The sequence below is a fragment of the Nyctereutes procyonoides genome, unplaced genomic scaffold (genome assembly GCF_905146905.1).
Source record: "Nyctereutes procyonoides isolate TBG_1078 unplaced genomic scaffold, NYPRO_anot_genome, whole genome shotgun sequence".
Classification (NCBI taxonomy): domain Eukaryota; kingdom Metazoa; phylum Chordata; class Mammalia; order Carnivora; family Canidae; genus Nyctereutes; species Nyctereutes procyonoides.
In genome coordinates this window covers 44,016,604-44,037,006 of record NW_026575051.1, presented here as the reverse complement: position 1 = coordinate 44,037,006, position 20,403 = coordinate 44,016,604, and the positions used below count along the sequence as shown (strand labels likewise).

The 20,403-nt window shown below is 35.8% G+C and overlaps 1 protein-coding gene across 8 annotated transcripts in view; it reads left to right on the top strand.

Annotated features, from left to right (window-relative positions):
* SNAP91 (synaptosome associated protein 91) overlaps positions 1 to 20,403 on the top strand; it is a 140,981-nt gene extending 120,578 nt beyond the window's left edge. For 7 of the 8 annotated variants that reach the window (XM_055330843.1, XM_055330850.1, XM_055330849.1 and 4 more), the window contains 5 exons: positions 144 to 255; positions 12,256 to 12,339; positions 12,987 to 13,091; positions 16,997 to 17,099; positions 18,997 to 20,403. In XM_055330843.1, coding sequence (XP_055186818.1) covers positions 144 to 255; positions 12,256 to 12,339; positions 12,987 to 13,091; positions 16,997 to 17,089 — 394 coding nt within the window. In that variant the 3' untranslated portion in view covers positions 17,090 to 17,099; positions 18,997 to 20,403. The remainder of the gene's footprint in view (positions 1 to 143; positions 256 to 12,255; positions 12,340 to 12,986; positions 13,092 to 16,996; positions 17,100 to 18,996) is intronic. The other variant, XM_055330845.1, reaches the window with a different exon arrangement.

Here is a 20,403-nt window from a genome sequence, read left to right as displayed (position 1 = left end):
ATGAGACTTTTATAATTTTTATCCTATTCTCTTAACAACTCAGACTGCTTCTAGCCCCACATTAAAGTATTTAATGAGCCACACACACTCTTTTCTTATTAGTGTGTTAATACTTGTCTTTGTTTTTGCATGCTTGATTTTAGGGGAGATCTTCAGTGGAATGCGGGAGAGAAAAAGTTGACTGGTGGAGCCAACTGGCAGCCGAAAGTAGCCCCCGCAACCTGGTCAGCAAGTGTCCCACCAAGTGCACCTTTGGTATGTAGCTACCAAGGGCCAGCCAGGGCAAGTTTTCCAGTTTCTAAGTATATAGGACAGAGCGTACTTTAATTTTGCTACTGACGTATTTTTTCCACCCACATGAAAGGATCCTGAGCAAGATACAATATTTACCAAAATCCAATTTTCATTGACGTTCTGTTTTAATAAAGATTGTGACCTATTCTTTATTTTCATTGTTTCAAAATGGTATTTATGCTTCTTTAGATATCAGTTCTGTATTTGCACATAGAAACAACTTTTCAAAAGTCTTGACCATCACCGATCATTACCTATGTTTTTTATCGCATTTCTTGTCCAAGTTATCTGATTGTCTTAATAAGTAGGGAAAACTTTTTTTCTAATCAGAAAGATTGGGCAGTTTGCTATTGTGTAAGTGGACTTTAATTTTAAAGTCCACTTCTGCTTATCATTTTTTTAAATTGAAACTACCAACACCATCTTTTTTATAAAATTTAAATAGATTTCATTTTTGTGTATTATATCTCAACTAATACCATCATTCACTCTGTGAAAGAGCCTATCACTGATAATAAAGACTAATTATTTTGTGAGATTTGCTACCACAAAAAGGACATTTTCAGGGACGCCCGGGTGGCTCAATGGTTGGGTATCTGCCTTAGGCCCAGGGAGTGATCCTGGAATTCTGGGATCAAGTCCCACATCAGGCTCCCTGCATGGAGCCTGCTTCTCTCTCTGCCCATGTCTCTCCCTCTCTCTGTGTGTCTCTCATGAATAAATAATTTTTTTTTTTTTAAAAAAAGGACATTTCCAGGATAGGAAAATTTACTGTTTTTCTTTGTATGTGCCCCACTTTTTGCAAAAACAGTGGTCATCACTGTTTTCCAAGCTTATTTGTGATTTTTCACCTTACTCCCTCCAACTGTCTAAACCACAGTCTCCTCTAAGGCTCTCTTGATGCCATCCTCTCCTTGTTGCTTGAATTAATTCCTAACCATCACCCACCAACCCCAGCCAAATAAACATGAATGGTAGTGAATTAATATGAATTAGAATATAAACATTGTAGATGCGATTAAAAATAATTATGATCCATAAATTAATTTGAATGCTTGAATTTTAGAATTTAAAACATGTTTTCTTTTAAATAACCTGATAAATAGTAATATTTTTATATATAAACAGTTTTATTACAGTTTTATAAATAAAATGTTTAAGCCAATCAGAAAAAGGCCTTCTGAACTAAAATTTACTGCTAAACAATACTAGCAGTATTAATCAAATTACAATTTATACCACAGTTTCTATAAGAAAAAATATTTTGTGCTCAGTCTTAAGTTCTCAAAACCTGTAGTCTCCCCATCTAACCCCATGTTGTTAGTAAGAAAGAGGGAGATTTAAGGACTAATATTCTCTGCCTTTGGTGAGCTCAAAGTCTGAAAGATCTTAATTTTAAGGAGTAATTTCTAACAAATAACAATGAGAAAATCGCCTATTGTATCTAGGTATTTATCTCTTTAAATATTTCTTTGCATTATTTTAAAGCAGTGTTTAAGAGGACCATATTTAGCTATAAAATAAGGAGTTCCGTTTAAGGATACTTTGTAGAAAACCATATCTCTCTTAAACTGACCTATGCCGACCATATATTGTCCAAGCCAGAACTCATTTTGAGAGTGAAAGGGAGCATATAATTATTACACTGGACCTCAATCGTTTACCTGTAGCTGGTAGCCCAGATAGATACTGGGACCATAAGCAGATAGTTGTCTGTCTTAGGGAGCCACACTCCATTCTCAGAAACAGAAACCTTTGTTGGGGATAGAGGGAGAGAGATTGAATAAATGTAATAGGATCCCTAAAGAAAGAAAGAGGGGATCCCTGGGTGGCTTAGCAGTTTGGCGCCTGCCTTCAGCACAGGGCATGATCCTGGAGTCCTGGGATTGAGTCCCACATCAGACTTCCTGCATGGAGCTTGCTTCTCCCTCTGCCTGTGTCTGCCTCTCTCTCTCTCTCTCTCTCTCTTTCTCTCTCTCTCTCTGTCTCTCATGGATAAATAAATAAAATCTTAAGAAAAGAAAGAAAGAAAGAGAAAAAGAAAGAAGGAAGGAAGGAAGGAAGGAAGGAAGGAAGGAAGGAAGGAAGGAAGGAAGGAAGAAAAGAAAAAGATCTTCTTTAGAACCAATCTTATAAATCTATGAAAACCACATGTTGACATTAAAGCTCACAGTTTAGGGATCCCTGGGTGGCGCAGCGGTTTGGCGCCTGCCTTTGGCCCAGGGCGCGATCCTGGAGACCTGGGATCGAATCCCACGTCGGGCTCCCGGTGCATGGAGCCTGCTTCTCCATCTGCCTATGTCTCTGCCTCTCTCTCTTTCTCTCTCTGTGACTATCATAAATAAATAAAAATTAAAAATAAAAAAAATAAATCTCACAGTTTATATTATCATTACCAAATTAAAAGAACTAATTTTCCTATTCTCTTTTATGCAAAATTAAAGAAGCGCCATGTGTTCCCCTTATCGTCCCACGTTGGCCTCCTCACTGGGAGTGGAGCCTGCTTAAGAGTCTCTCCTCACTCTGTCCTCCCTCCTCTTTCTTTCTCTCTCTCTCTCTCTCTCTAAAAATATATATATATATATATATATATATATATATATATATATATATATATATATTTAAGTTGGAAAATTTTAAGTTGGATACAATTTTAAATTGGAAATCTTCCTTGGTCTACGTGTCTCCTGAGATCAAGATTTTAACCATACAAGGTTAAGAATTCATCAAATACTTAATTAACAGCTGTTTTGCTTCTTCAGGACAACAGGGCTACTAATAATCTGATGGGCAAGCACCATCACTGAGAATGAGATTAATATTCTCATTGTTTTTAAAACTCTGAAACTCCTTATTTTTATTTATGAAGAAGACCTTAAGTTGTTAGTAATTAACAACAACTCCAGAAAGTAAAAGACAGCATGCTTTTGCATAAAGTATCTTTTCTGTGGAAAGAGAAACTAGAACAACAGAAATAATTTATCAGGGGGGCAGAGTTACCAGGTAGTTCTGTTTCTTTTATTTTCCTTGACATTTTAGGCGACAATATAAAGGCGGTCAAATGCAGAGTTATTTTATCTGTATCAACTCTCAGTCTTAGATGCAGCCTATGTAAATTCACTGCCCTTTATTTATCCCATTTCCTGTGAAGTTCTTTTTTTACAAAACTCTGGCTTTGCTTTTAATTTAAGAGATTATTCCGGTTTATTATGTAAGAAGGCCTCTGGCTTCTTCCCTCCAGCCAGTTCTTTCATAAAACATCTCTTCCACTTTCCTATTACTTAAAACATGTTTGAGTCTCTTTTTCTAAGAATATTCAAGAAAAAGAAGAGGGACGACTAAAATAAAACTTATGCCTCAGAAGCAGCAAAGCAATGTTTCCGTATTTCCTGGTAATCTGCAAACTTCTTTCAAGTAGGAGATGAAAGGGCAGATGGGAGAGTGAGCATCCTTCTATTGACTTTTAAAGTTTCTACTGATAGACAAGAGCTAAGGTTACTCCTCCCAGTTTGTTTCAAATTTCTCACAGTTGCTGCTTGGAGGTGCAGCTTTAAAATTTGTCAGAGTACAGAACTCAAGTTAGATCTAAAAATCTTAACAGGATTGGAGCACTTAAAATATGTCTGCTGGCAGGGTTCTGTCTTCATAGCCATCAAGAGCCCTGTGTTTCCAGGGCTACTTCTACCTATTTTCATATGCAAACAGACCTCTTTAAGTTTTCATCACACAAACTGGGAAGGTACTCGCAATTCAGAAATACATGCATTTGACAAGAGACCTCAGAATCCACAGTTCTTTCCCTAAAAAACAACCAACCTTTATATGCCTACAGAGATGAAACATTCAGTTGAATGTTGAAAAAAGAAAACAATTTTTAAAACCTTAAGATATAAATAATATTTGGGAAGTAAATTATTAAGAGTTAATCTGTTTGAGCAAAATAGCAAACGTAGGCCTTCTTTAAATTATTTGATCCGTTTATTTGATCAGGAATTTCCACAAGTTCATTTTATTTTGATTAATAATAAAAAACCTTTTTTCTTTCATAGCCTGAAGTTCTAATAACAGTTCTGATAAACCTTGCAGTTTGTAGGATACAATCCTGGTAAATGATAGGATTCTGGGTCTGGTGAATAGCCGACCACCTAACCTGTTGAAATGATGAGCAAAGACTGACTCTGAAAATATAATACCTGTAGTATAGGGGAGGAAATATAACTTTCCCTCTCACTTTCTGAATTCTTGGCTCAGACTCCTGTAATAAAAGACAGGTTAGCAAGAGAAAAACAGAAGTTTATTAACATGTATACCTCATGTATAGAGGAGATGCCCAGGGAAAAAGGAGTAACTCCCCAAGGTCATTTAAGCCATTGGCTTCAACACCATCTGCAGCTGCAGACAAAAGGAAGCAAGCTGTTCAGTGGCCAGTCTGGGGGAAGTTACCAGGAAAAGCAGGGTAATCTAGAGGTAAGATTTGTTGTGTAGATTTCAGGTAGCGTCTTCTCCATTGGTATAATCCTCTTGTGATGTAGTCAACCTTCTCTTCCTGGTACAGTGGGAGAGACCCTTACAAATGGAGATTTCCTTTGTAATATAAATGCCCCTTACAGAAGTTTAACTTCTACTCTGTTTTCAGAGCTTCTCCTGCATCTGCTGTTTCTAAAAATAATATTTTGCCAGAGAGGCATACTTAGGGATGGCATATTCTGCTACACTTCACTATTTTCTTTTTTTAAATTTTATAGGTAAAATTTGCATAAACATTATATCTACCATCTTCACAATTTTAAAGTGTACCATTTAATGATTTTCAGTATATTTACAGTGTTATAAAACCATCACTATTACCTAATTCCAGAGTATCTCCATCACCCCAAAAAGAAACAGTCACTTTCCAGTTTCCTCATCTCCCTATCCCCTGGCATCTAATAATTTACCCTGTTTCTATAGATTTGTCTATTCGGGGTATTCCATATCAGCAGACTCCTATAATATGGAGAGGTTTGTGACTGGCTTCTTTCACTTAGCACATTTTCAAGGGTCATCCATGTTGTGGTATGTATCAGTACTTCATTCCTCTTTATGTACGAATAATCCATGTTTTAGATATGCCACACTCATCAACTGATGGGCAATTGTGTCATTTCCCTTTTTTTGGCTGTGATGAAAAATACTTGTGTTATTTGTCTAGAAGTTTTTATGTGAATGTATGTCCTCAGTTCTCTTGGGCATATACCTAGGAAAAGAATTGCTGGCTCATGCCTAACTCCGTTGAGCTTTTTGAGGACCTGCCAAACTTTCCCACAACAGCTACTTCATTTTACATTCCCACCAGCAATGTGTAAGGTTTCATTTGTGGATTGACAAATGATGTTGAGCATTTTTGCATGTGCTTCTTGGCCATTGGTATATCTTTTTTTTTTTTTTTTTTTTTTTTTTTTGAGATGTCTTCACATCCTTTACCCATTTTATGATTGGGTTGGCTTTTTATTGTGAGTTCTAAGAGATATTTATGTATTCTGGATACTAGATTCTTATTAAATATATGACTTGCAAATATTTTCTTACATTCTCTGAGTTGTCTTTTTATTTTCTTGATAGAGTGTCTTTTGATAAATTTGATAAATTTTGATAAACCCCAACTTACCTATTTTTGCTTTTGTTGTTTGTGCTCATAGTATCATATTTAAGAAACTAAATCCACGGTCTCGAAGATTGACACTTATATTTCTTTCCAAGAGTTGCACAGTTTCATCTCTTACATTAGCTCTCTCACTATTTTAGACTTATTTTCATGTATGGTGTGACATACGGGTCCAGATTCATTATTTTGCATGTGGAAATCCAGTTTTCCCAAAACCATTTATTTAAAAAAATGTTCATTTATTGATCTTGGCATCCTTGTCACAAATCAGTTGACCATAGATATAAGAATTTATTTCCAGACTCTTTATTCTGTTGTATTGATTTCTATGTCTGTCTTTATGCCAGTACTATCATGTTTCGATACAGCTTTGTAGTAAGTTTTGAATCCAGGAAGTATGAGTCCTCCGAATTTATTCTTCTTTTCCAAGATTGTTTTGGCTATTTTGGATCTCTTGCATTTCCATGTAAGTTTTAAGTTCTGACTGTCCATTTTTCCAAAAGTTGAAATTTTGAAAGGGGTTGCACTAAATCTATAAAGCCATTAGGAAATATTTACCACTTTAATATTAAGTTTTCTAATCCTTGGACATGTCTATTTAAGTTTTTATTTCAAGAGTGCTTCAACAAATTGTTTGGCAGTGTTTCAACAAGTCTTGTCCTTTGTCCTTTTTTTTTTAAAAAGTTTATTTTATTTTATTTTTTTAGTAATCTATATCCAGCATGGGGCTCAAGCCCACAACCTTGATTGACATCAAGAGTCTCACACTCTTCCAACTGAGCCAGCCAGGTGCCCCAAGTCTTGTATTTCTTTTCTTAATTTTATTTCTAAGTTCTTTATTTTTAACACTACTGTAAATGAGTTGTCTTGGTAATTGTTATTTTTTGTTTATTCATTGAGTGTACAGTGATCACTGAGTTTTGTATATTGATGTTGTATCATGTAACTTTGCTGAACTTGTTTATTAGTTCTGATGGTTTATTTTGTATATAGATTCCTAAGGATTTTCTATATGTAAGGTAATGTCATCTACAAATAGAGATTGTTTACTTTCTTTTTTCTTTCTAGATGTTGTTTCTTTCTTTCTTACCTGATTGCCACAACTAGAACTTCAAATACATTTAATCTTATTCTTAAGGAGAAAGCTTTTAGTCATTCAGCATTAAGTATGATAGCTGTGTGTTCTTTGCAGATACCCTTATTCAGGTTGAGGAGTTTCCCTTATATTTTTAGTATGTTGAGTGGTGTTTGTTCATTTTGTCCTGAATGGGTGTTGGATTTTGTTGAATGCTTTTCTGCATCTAACGACATGATTATGTCGGGATTTTCTTACATTATGTTAATATGATGTATTATTACATTGAGCCAACCTTACATTTCTGAGATAAATCTCACTTGGTCATGGTATATAATTCTTCCAACATCCTGCTAGCTTTGGTATGCTAGTATTTTGTCAAGAAGTTTTGCAACAGTGTTCATAAAGGATATTGGTCTATAGTCTTCTAAGGTCTTTGTCTGGCTTTGGTATCAGGGCAATACTGGCATCCAAGAATAATTAGAAAGTATTCCCCCACTTTTTTTCTTTTTATATGCTTCAGAAGGATTGATATTAATTCTTCCTAATACATTTAATAGGATTCATCAGTGAAGCCATCTGGTTTTGGGCTTTTCTGTGGTGGAAGTTTTTTATTGTTGGCTATAATCCCTATGCTGCACCTTTTTTTTAAATATATTTTTTTTTATTTTTTGATTTGAGAGAGAGAGCGTGCTCAAGAGAGCACAAGGAGGTGAAGGCAAAGGAAGAGGTAGAAGCAGACTCCTGGCTGAGCAGGAAACCCAACACAGGACCCAATTCCAGGACCCTGGGATCATGACCTAAGCCAACAGCAGGCATTTAACCAACTGGCCACCCAGGTGCCCCTGCTGCACTTTTTTTTTATAATTAGAAGTTTGTACCTCCTGATCTCCTTTATGTATTTTGCCTCTCCCCTCCCACCTCTCCTCTAGCAGCTACCAGTTTTTCATATGTAAGAATCTGTGTTTTTATTCATTTGGCTTGCTTTTTAGATTGCACATTTAAGTGAAATCTTATAGTATTTGTCTTTCTCTGTCTGATTTATTTCATTTAACAGATACTCTGTAGGTCCATCCATGTTGTCACAGATGGCAAGATCTTTTTTTTATGGCTAATATTCCACTTCATATTATCATCTGTCCGTGGACAGTTAGGATGCTTCTATATCTTGGCTATTGTAAATAACACTGCAATAAACATAGGGGTACATGTATCTCTTTGAATTAGTGTTTTCATTTTTTTTGGATAAATAGTAGTAGGATCACTGGATCATATGCTATTTCTACTTTTAATCTTCTGAGGAACCTATATACTGTTTTCCACAGTGTTTGCACCCATTTATAGTCCCACCAACAGCACATGAGAGTTCCCTTTTCTCCACATCCTAAGCAACATTTCTTATTTCTTGTCTTTTTGGTATTAGCCATTCTGACAGATAGGAAGTGATTTCTCATTATGGTTTTAATTTGCATTTTCCTGGTAGTAAGTGATTTCGAGCATCTTTTCAGGTATCTGTTCACTATCTGTAGATCTTCTTTGGAAAAATGTCTATTCAGGGCCTCTGCCCATTTTTGATCAAATTAGTTTTTTTGGTGCTGAGTTGTATAAGGTCTTTATATATCTTGAATATTAACCCCTTATTGGATATATTATTTGCAAATATCTTCTCTCGTTCATTAGGTTGCCTTTTTGTTTTATTGATTTTCATTTAGTTTCCTTTGCTGTGTAAAAGCCTTTTATTTTGGTGTAGTCTCAAGCTTATTTTTGCTTTTGTTTCTCTTGCCTGAGAAGACATATCCATAAAAATGTTGCTAACAAGGCCAATATCCAAGAGATTGCTGCCTATGATTTCTTTTAGGAGTTTTATGGTCTCAGGTCTCACATTTAGGTCTTTAATTCATTTGAGTTTATTTTTGTGTATGACCTAGGACAGCGGTCCAGTTTCATTCTTTTGCATGTAGCTGTCCAGTTTTCCCAATACCATTTATTGAAAAGACTGTCTTTTCTCCCTTTGTATATTCTTGCCTCTTTTGTCATAGATTAATTGACAACATAGGCATGGGTTTATTTCTGGGCTCTCTATTCTGTTCGTTGATCTGTGTATCTGGTTTTGTGTCAGTGTCATACTGTTTTGATTATCATAGCTTTGTAGTTAATCTTCTAATCTGGAATTATAGTACTTCTAGCTTTGTTCTTCTTTTTCAAGATTGCTTTGCCTATTTGAGGTCTTTTTGTAGTTCCATATAAATTTTAATATTATTTGTTCCTGTTCTGTGAAAAATACTATTAGTTTTTTTATAGAAATTGCATTAAATCTATAGATAGCTTTGAGTAATATGAACATTTTAATAATACTAGTTCTTCCAGTCCATGAGCCAGGGTCTGTCTTTCCATGTGTTTGTGTCTTTCATCAATGTCTTACTGCTTTCAGAGTATAGATCTTTCATTTCCTTGGTTAAATTTATTCCTAGGTGTTTTATTCTTTCTGGTACAATTGTTTTCTTAATTTTTCGTTCTGCTACTTCATTATTAGTTTAGAGAAATGCAACAGATTTCTGTTTATTGAGTTTGTATCCTTTGACTTTACTGAATTCATTTATCAGTCTTAATGATGTTTTGGATGTGGTCTTTAGGGTTTTCTATATGTAGTATCATATTTTCTGCAAATGGTGAGAGTTTTGCTTCTCCCTTACCAATCTGGACACCTATTTCTTTTTCTTGTATGATTGCTGCAGCTAGGATGTTTAGTACTATGTTGAATAAAAGTGATGAGAGTGGACATCCTTGTCTGGTTCCTGATCTTAGAGAAAAAGCCTTCAGTTTTTCACCATTGATTGTGATGTCAACTGTGGTTTTTCATAGATGGCCTTTATATATACACACACACACACACACACACACACCCATATATATATGTTCCCTCTAAACTTAAGTCTATTGAGAGCTTTTATCATCAACAGATACTGTATTTTATTAAATGCTTTTTCTACAGTTATTGAAATCATCATATGGTTCAGGGCCTTTTTGATTACTGATGCAAGTTTTTTTGATGACTGATAGTCTTTTTCCTACACATCTGTTTAAATTTTTTATGACTTCTTCAATCAGTTTTTGTTTGTCGATACTCCCATATTTATTAGTTCCTTCCTCTGCTTACTTTTGGGTTTAGTTTGTTTCCTTTTTTCCTAGTTCTTCAATGTGGAAGTTTAGGTTATTGATTTGAAGTCTTTTTCCTGCATATGGACTGTATGTTCTTGGTTTTTTGTTTTTTGTTTTTTTTTTTTTTTTGAATTCCTCAGAATTTTTTTGTTGAAACTTAGACATTTTTAAATGTGGCAGCTTTGGAAATCAAATTCTACCTCTTCCCCACAGGCTTGTTGTGGTTACTTTTTTGTGGTTGGTTGTTTTTCTGTTGAGTGACTATTCTGAACTAATTCTGTAGTCTCTGTTCTTTATTATGTGTGACCATTAAAGTCTCTGCTTCTTTAGCTATGTGGTCAACTAATGATTAGATAACTATTTCTGAAATTCCTTAAACCAGAATATTTCCCAGTCTTTGTAGAGGGTCTTGAGTTGTGTTGGGGCATGCCCTAAGAATCAACCAGGCAGTTTGCCACACTGCCTTAGCAATCAGTCACTTACTGCTTGTTCAAAGCCTCAGGGTCAGCTAGAGGCCTTCTCACGTCTTTCCTGAGCTTGCACACAGCCCTGGGCATGTGCATGAACTTCTAAATTCCCAGAGGCATGGCTGAGCTTTTGAACCCATAATCCCCCAAACATTCCCTTCTCCAGACTTCCCTCCAAGCTTTTTGTTTAGTCTACTATTTGCCCTGTTACCCATTGCTTTAGACAGCAACAATTAAAACATTTGCCTGTAAACGTTTTCCACAAATGGCCTCAGGTAACAACGTTAGCACTAGATGCATCCCCAGTTTCATGAGACAAAGATGAGCCTTTTGATCCAGTCTTTCCAGGGAGCCACCCAAGGAGACAAAATAAATTAGATATATTCTGCTCCCTTTGGTACTATTACTGAGAATGTAAGCTGTTATTTTCAAGACTACAGCTGAGCTGAAGAATAGTGGATGAAACTAGGGTAAGTTAAGATGCCATAAAGCTTACTCTTCTTGCCGAGATCCAACTGATTTTCTTAAATAAGTACTTTCTTGGTTGCTGCAAACTTTTAATTAGTTTCCAGAGTTCTAAAATAGTTGATTTGATTCTAATATTTTTTGCCTGTTTTTCCACTGATTTTATGGATTGAGGAAAATTTCAGATTTCCTTACTTCACCATTTTTGCTGACATCACTGTAGTATTTTCTTTTTTCACTAGGATTTTGCTTTAATGATTAAGTTAAATTTAAGAGATTTCAGCAAGGTTAGTTTTAAACATAAGGGAAATATTAGGGGGCCTTGTATGACTGAAAACCGTCAAATCTGTACCTGAAATGGGATAATTGTGCTTTATTATGCATAGTCTTCTAAATGCTTCATAAAACTTGGAATTAATTTTGGCCCTTGTGCAAATGTATAGCAGTCAAAAGTCAGAGAGAAGTATAACACAAAATGGAGACTCTAAAACTGAAGGGCAAGGGGCACCTGGGTGCCACAGTCGGTTAATTGTCTGACTCTTGATTTCAGCTCAGGTCATGCATGACTCAGGGTTGTAAGATCAAGCCCTACCCATACTCACCACCACCCCCAACCTCCCATGCTGGGCATGGAGCCTGCTTAAGATTCTCTATTCCTCTCCTGCCCCTCCCCCCCCCTTACACACACACACACACACACACACACTAAAAATGGGCAAATGGAAACCAAGCATTGATATGTGAATGAGGACACATTCTTCAGATGTCTAACCCAGTACCTTTAGGAGGATATAATGATAGGAAAAGACAAGGTTAGAGAAATTTGACACATTTACAGTGAGGGTAGAGGAGAAGCATATAAGGAGGTAGAAAGGAAGCCCAGTGTTGTCAGTAGGCTGCAAGCCAGTGAGCCCAAATAGCACCACAGCAATGAACATTAAGCTAGTAACTTTGTTCATATCATGGCATGGTGTGAGAGCCATTTTTTTTAAATTTAAAATGGAAATCTGATATTTCTTTACATAACCACACATATTTAAAGGGGCATGCATTTTTAAAATTATATTCTGTCATTTTAAAACCAAATTATGTTGGTTCTTTTGTTTATTGTTGGTGTTTGTGTGTGTGTTTTGTGGGGTTTTTTTTGGTAGCAAGGAGCTGTACCTCCAACCAGTTCGGTTCCTCCTGTTGCCGGGGCCCCATCTGTTGGACAGCCTGGAGCAGGATTTGGAATGGTGAGTGGCAACCTGTGCTAGAAATTGTAATTGACATGTCTGAGGTCTTTGCCAAATACCAGATTAACAAATACAGCTGTAGAATATGATTCTTCCCCAAATGCAGTAATGTAAGACTTAATAAATTAAGTCATCTGTGTTAGACATTAAGAGATCTACACACGATATGATAAAGCCAGCTATAAAATACTTAAATTCTGTCATCAAAATAATTCCTGTAGTATATAGTTATATCATTTTTGGAGTACTATTTACCAATCACATTCTTAGCTCAATCATCAGAATCAACTCTTAATCATTATACTTGGACTTTTCACTTATCACTTTTATCACTAGCAAATGTTAGGGCTAGGGTCCATAAATAAATGAGGTTCTGTCTCTTAAAAATTATGTTTACAGAAGACAAATAATCACCAACAAAGCCTGGTTGGGAGAAGGGTGCCATGTGGCCAGCTAGGCTTCTACTGTACCTCAGTGATTTTCTGCCATCTGCCAGCCTCACAGCACCCATTGTTCAAAGTCACAAGTTATGCTTCCTCACAGGCCTGCATTCCTCAAAACTTTTCAGAAACGTTAAAGAATAAATGTCAGGGCATTACCATAGTGGGTGGATTCCAATCATGCTATGAACCACTCTTCCTCTTCAGCCTCCTGCTGGGACGGGCATGCCCATGATGCCTCAGCAGCCAGTCATGTTTGCACAACCCATGATGAGGCCACCCTTTGGAGCTGCAGCTGTACCTGGCACACAGGTCAGTTTTTTAATGTCCTTAAAATAATGACATTAATTTATAAGTATTAAACTGCCACATGGCAAACTGTTAAAAATGTTTTTACCTAATATATATCCTCATATCTGTTGCTTCACAAGTAAAGGGGGAACATGGAAGACATATGAGACATATGAGATTTGGAGGAAAATGCTAGAAGTAACTCACTATCCTAAGTCTTTCCATTCCTCTCCTACTTAATTCAGAATAGTTCCTGAAAACAACTAGACGTTTAAAGTATCTGGGCATTTATTCCAGAAAAATGAGTACTTCTGATCCGTTTTCTCACATGTTCCCAGAACTAGCTAAACTCAAGATTAGGGACACAGTCCTCCAGGCTACCAGTTTTTCCCAAGAATTGTGACTTTTCGTACAGTTAGTTAAGAGCAATGAGTCTGCCAAACTGAAGAGTCTCAGGGAGCGGTCCCTACAAGACTATCCTCAATTAAGACACCAGCCATAAGTTTGGGAGTCCTGAGGGCTACCCTCTCACTTCCAGCTGCCTACAAATTTGAAGGTTCTCAATTTCCTAGAGAACTCAGGAACTTATAGAACTCAGGAAAGCTGTAGGCACTTCCAGCTGCCTACAAATTTGAAGGTTCTCAATTTCCTAGAGAACTCAGGAACTTATAGAACTCAGGAAAGCATGAAATGTATTACAGTTTTATTACAGTGAAAGGATACAAATTAGATCTAGTCAAAAGAAGAGATGCATAGGGTGAAGTCTGGAACTGGGAGGGTTCCAAGCATGAAGCTTTGTCCTGGAGGATGTATTACTCACCTGACATCAATGTGTAAGAGTATATATGTGGTATTGCCAACGCAGGAAGCTCACCTGCATTTCAGTGTGCAGGGTTTTTATTGAAGTTTCCTTATATAGGAATTATTGATTGAATTATTCCCCTGTGGTTGAGTTCAATCTCCAAGCCCTGCCCAACTTCACTGAAAGGCTGGTATCATGAGACCCCAAGACCTAACACTGTCATCACATTCTTCATCTTTCTGGTTGGCTAGTCCCTACCCTGAGTCCTCTTGTTAGCATAAACTATCAGGTGTGGTTCTAAGAAGCCACCCTGAAGAACAAAGACATTACTATTACTCAGGAAATTCCAAGGATTTAGAGGTTACCTACCAGGATCCAGGAAAAAGAGCAAACCTCCCTTTAGATGAGGCCAAATTTGTTTCTACACAAAGTGCTACCTTTGTTTACCAAGATGGTAAAACACATACACTTTGTTGAACTGCTTTGCTGCTGATAGTGATAATAATGCTGATGAGGAACCAGTTCTTGATTCCTTTTGTAAGTTGCCTGGCTAAGGTGGAGGTATAGGTAGAAAACCAAAGAGGTTTTTACCATGAGAAATTGTCATTGATGGAGTCAGAACACCACATTATGACTTTACTAGCACCATGCCCAACAAACCAAGACAAAAAGCTGAAATATATTATAATGGCATCAGTAAATAATTTCACTTCTATATATTTTTTAAATATTTTTTTATTTCGAGGGACAGTGGGAGGGGCAGAGGAAAAGAATCTCAAACAGACTCCCTGCTGCATAGGACTCAATCTCAATGCCAAAATCATGATCTGAGCCAAAATCAAGAGTCAGTTACTCAATTGACTGAGCCACCCAGGCGCCCCACTTCTATGATATTTTTAACTCACCAAATGGACGTTTATATTGTTATCCATAGGATTCCTACTTTGAACTTTCTGAGTAGACTTTAATCCCTTTTGCTTCCTTTAACCATCTCTAAAATCTATTGTCTACCTGTTCCCAAATTTTACTTTCAGCCTCTTTCACCCCTCAAAAGCCACAGGGACCAGAAGAGAGAATGGTGGGTGTTTAAAGAGATAAATTTAGAATATAAGAAACCCTAACCTTCAAGGCTATACTCAAAGCCCTGGCTTCAGGAGAAATTTTCTAGTCTGTTCTGAGACTAATGAACTCTGCTTCATATTGTTTCTGAAGGGAGTGAGGAAGGTTTTGGGGATGATAGTTAGGGTTAAATTTAATCTAGATATATTTAAATTCTAAAAAGGATCTTATTTTTTTAAATGTTTTCTTGATGGTTGAATACATCTATGATTATTTAACATACTTTTGAAAAAAGGCAGGACATTTCTATTTTTATTAACTTGGAAGAATATTATTGAGGTTTTTAAAATCTTATTGTATTTGGTGTACTAAAAGCTTTAGAAATAAATTAATACAATTTTATTAAAGTAGATATTTTTCTTCATGATACCAGTATTATACAGCATGAGTTTATTTACTTCAAAGAATGAAAATGAAAAATAGATAATAAGATGAAAACAGTGTTTTAGTCATTTAATTGAATTTATAGTGATTTAGGAAATGGAATGGCATATTTATAAAAGTTATAGATTGTAGCAGTGCCTGGATGGCTCAGTCAGTTAAGTATTCAACTCTTGATTTTGGCTCAGGTCCTGATCTCAGGGTTGTAAGATCAAGCCCTGCATCCGGTTGGACTCTGCATTTGGTGTGGAGCCTACTTAAGATTCTCTCTCTCCCTTTCTCTCTCTGTCCCTCCCCCCTTCTAAAAAAAGTTTTAAATTATATTTCCTATATCAGAGAAGCAGCAGAGGTGATTATAATAAATAGTAAAGTAAATATGATTTTATAACTTCGGAAAACAAAATAATGTTTTTCATTACCAATGTGACAACATTACTGATGTTTTTCATTACTGACTGTTCCACTCTATCTCAGTCAGTTGATATCATCCTTCATGATGTCATCTCACCAAATTATTAATGATGAATCAACTCTTGAATTTCTTACCTTCCAAACAACTTCAACCCTTGCATTTATCTTTTTCTGATCTTTCTATGAAGAATGATTCCTGTTTTAAGTAATGGAAATTTGACTAATAGGTAGTGCAATAAGGAAATAGTTTCTGGACATGGGAACAAATCTGAAAATCTCTATTTCTGGAGCTCTATTTACTGAACCAATAAAAACATACATTGCTACCTCATCACCCCAGATTTCTGAGATTTCTGTCAGGTTACAAACATAGAAGAAGAATTAAACTCAAAGGACACATTATTCTATACAGATTACATGACCTCTTTCAGGGTTTCAAACCTTAACACTCCTGCAAAGGCTGCTTCCAAAGCTTATGTCTGTCACACAATGAAATAATTTAGGGATTAAGCAGAAACAAGGTAAGTTAATTCTTTGTTGCTTTTGCTAGCAAGTGCAACATAATTCTTTCCATAGCATTTAATTAATCTTCTCTGTGAGCTGGACAGGCAATTATTGGAAGTTAATGGTATTCATACCTGGGCAATTCTTTTCTCATCTGAAATAAACAGTGCCCCCAAACTTGACTGTTTTTCATTTAAAACACTTTAAGTGAAATTCTAGTATATTTAATAATTTAAAGTAATTTCTTTAGTGACTTTCTGCAAATTATTTCCTTTCAGTTTTTTTCTTAAACTCACTCTCACTATAAGGAAAAGTCATTAACTTCATTAGTTTAGTAGTACTAATAACTCAAAGTAAAAATGCTTTTGTTTAGAGCAACTGATTGTTGTGTTACTGTACTCTATATTCATAATATCTGTATGTGACGAGTTTTCTGCATCTTCCCTAACTCATACCCATATGGTTCTGCCAGAGTCCTCTAAATCTGATATCAAAGAATTTCAGCAAAGCCAAATATAATTTGAAGTGTACTTTATGAAACCAAAATTAAACAACACTGTGGCTAAGTAAAATTAAGTAGATTTTGTAATCCCTTAGCCATCTGATCTTCTGCATGTTTGTTTTCTGTGTCATGTGCTCTGCCTAATGCTTACCTGTCTCTCTGTTTGATTTCTGTTTCTGCTATCCTGGGCTGGCTTTTCCCCATTAGCTTTCTCCAAGCCCTACACCTGCCACTCAGAGTCCCAAGAAACCTCCAGCAAAGGACCCATTAGCGGATCTTAACATCAAGGATTTCTTGTAAACAATTTAAGGTATCTAATATTGAGCTTTTCCTGTGGGCTTGTAATAATGACCTATGCAATGCTTAGCTATTTCAGGTATGATATTTGTACTTTTGTGCTTTGAACACATGTATATAATAATAATAATAATAATAATAATTTGAGTATTTATACTTTTTTAAATCAATATTCAAAGCCGCCAATGAATTATCAATAATTTTTTAATCTTAATTAATTTACAAAACTAAGAGGGAGAAAGGCCTCCAAGTTGTCCTGAAAAGCACAAAGATTTTATTGATAAAGCAAAAAACTGCCCAAGCTACTTGGTAAATTAGAAAATTACCACTTTATTACCTGATGACAGGAATTTATAGAAAGCTAACATCTATTATATTGCATTTAGAAAACATCTAAGAATATACTTGGCTACAAAATTGTATTTTTTGTTTATCCTTACTTGGCTTCCTCAAAGCTTAGATTGTTACCCTTACCAATTTCTGCACTCAAGCAGAATTTTAAATTTCTAACATTGTTTTTAAATTTCTAACATGATTTATGACATAATTAATAATGGACTTACGGAAAGAAACTGATAAAGGAAAAAAGTTTACTACTAACCCCAGCACCTAACGCAATGAGTAGATTCTCAACAAGTACTTGCAGAAAGTGGAGAAACAGTAATACTGCTTTTCCTTTAGACATAACTTTTCATACCCACTTCCTAGTCATGAACTCCTTTGGTTGTCCCTGTGAGAAATGAAACCCTGTGATCTATACTAGCCAGATATTTTCTGTCTCCATTTCACAGCTAAAGGAACTGATCCTTGGCATTGAGTGAGTTGCTCAAGGTTGCACACTGGAGGGAGGTATAAGAGTGTCAAAGTTTTGAGACCACTGTCCAGTGTAATTTGTATAATGCAGCTTACAACCTATACACACACACACACACACACACATATATTTAAACTTTCTCTAATGCATACTAAGATTTTTGTGGATTCCTACTTTATGATTTTTTGTTTTCTTATACAAAGTTGATGAGTTTATCATTTTGAGATATTGACATCTTAGTCAAGTAATTCCTCCTTGTGTCTGACTTTTCTGTTCCATTTTGGGCTGGGCTGGTGTAGGCATAAGTGAGGCAATGAGCACTTATTTCTTAGCCGTTATAGGTTCAGGACTGATGAAGGATGCTGCAGGGAGCAGCCTTTTATCCAGCTATCTTTCTGTAAATATTGCTCTCATCCTGCTCCAGGAGCTCTGATGAGCACCTGAAACAGAGATGCTTGAGATAGCCCCTGCTCTCAGAGGTTCACGGTCACAAGAGAGACAGATACAGACTAATTTATGAAAAAGAGTCACCCACGTGGCTAAGCCTTCAACCCCAGGAAGATTCCCAGGCAAAGGTAACTGGTGAAGTATGGGCTGGCAGTTCTGGGGACAGAGGAGGGGGAGCCGCATTTGCAAAGGCGCTGAGTCACCTTGATACCTCCCTCCTTCTCTGTTCTGTTACTTGTTCAGCTGTTGAGTAACCTACTGAATGCCATAACTGAAAAGAAGCCAAAAATAATGAAAATCACTGCCATTCCTTTTTTTCCGTCTGCCCTTTTTTAAGGGTGAACTGTTCTTATTTAATAGTAAATGTCTCACTACTGAAATTTATCCTAAGTATCCATGTTTTCAAAATTTTGCTGATACAATTTTTACCTAGAATGAAACTATACATTAAAATTTTTTCTAAAAATTTCTTCCTGGCTAAAACTTTAAGCAAAGAATTGTGGAAAGCATGTAAATGTGAATTTGTTATAAAGACATCCTTTGCATGAAGATTTTTCCTAGTAACTGTGAGGTAAAATTGCCAGGAAGGCAATATGTTTGAGGAGTGTATAATGTTATTTTCTAATTCAAGTGCTTTTTATCTTTACAGCTGCAATTTTTGTGACTGAATAGGAAAAAAATAATGAGTTTGGAGACTTCAAATAAAATTGATGCTCAGAGTTTCAAAGTGAGCCACCAGTACCAAACCCAATGCTTACTCGTAACTTCTCTTCCAAAACGTGTAGCACAGCTGTGAAAGTGAACATTAGGAATGTGTACTACCTTAGCTGTTATCCCTACTCTCAAAATTGTAGTGTATTTGGGTTATTTGTGTGTTGTACGATGTAAAAACAATGAATGGATGTTTCTGATGCCTTTAGTGCTTTTCTGGACCTCGCCCATGGACGGATGATGCAGCTGTTGTGTGGTGAGCCATTTGGAAAGATGTGTCTGTGTTTTTGAGGGTTTTGATGTATATATGACTTTTGGACAAACCTAAACTCTTCCCATAAATTCTCTTTTTCTCTGTATCTCTGTTACAAACATAGTGTGATAATATCAAATAGTAAGGAAAACACTCTTAAATATACAAAACTTTTTCGGTGTGGAGTACATTTTTCCAATCACAGGAACTTCAACTGTTGTGAGAAATGTTTATTTTTGTGGCACTGTATATGTTAAGAAATTTTGTTTTAAAAAAAATATAAGGGTTAACGTCCATAATAAATATTTCTCCTTGAAGCTACCTTATCAAGAATGAAAAAATCATATGGAAAGAATTCCATATTTAATCACTGCTACATTAAAATGTATATTTTGATTATATTTGACAGGTTTTGCATCTAAATTGACCTATTTATTCATTCTTGATTAAATGCACTGAAAAGTAAAGGGTCCATTTCTATCCTGTCCATGAAAATGCAATTAGAAATGTACTATTCAAATGATTATGAAGGCACCCCAAAGTATATGTGTAATTTAAAGATTACTGCAAATATTTTTATTTTATTGTGGGTTTTCTGTACATCTGTTAATTTACTATTTCTTTGTGTGTTCTGTAGACTAGTGTTCTTTCATCCCTCAATTGAGCTCAGAGTAGGTTTTGTTGTACCATTGTGATTAGGATTTAAACTAATTCAGAGAATTGTATCCTTTACTGTACATACTGTATTCTTTAATTTTTAATTTGTTGTCATACTGTATGTGCTGATGGCTTGGCTTAAGATTTTGACGCATAAATGAGGTCACTGTTGATCAGTGTTGCTAGTGGCTTGGCAGCTCTTCGTAAAAGCATATTGGGTTGGAAAGGTGTTTGCCTATTTTTCAAATTATTTAATAGATGTATGGTACCATTTAAAAGTGGTTGTATCTGAATTTACTGTGGGGATAACATACACTGTAATGGGGAAAAAATTACCTAAAACCAATTTCAAAATGGCATTTCTTTCTATTTCAGTTTAAAAACCCAGTGCATGTATGCCCTCTGAGATGCAATAAACACCTTGAACAAAGAAAA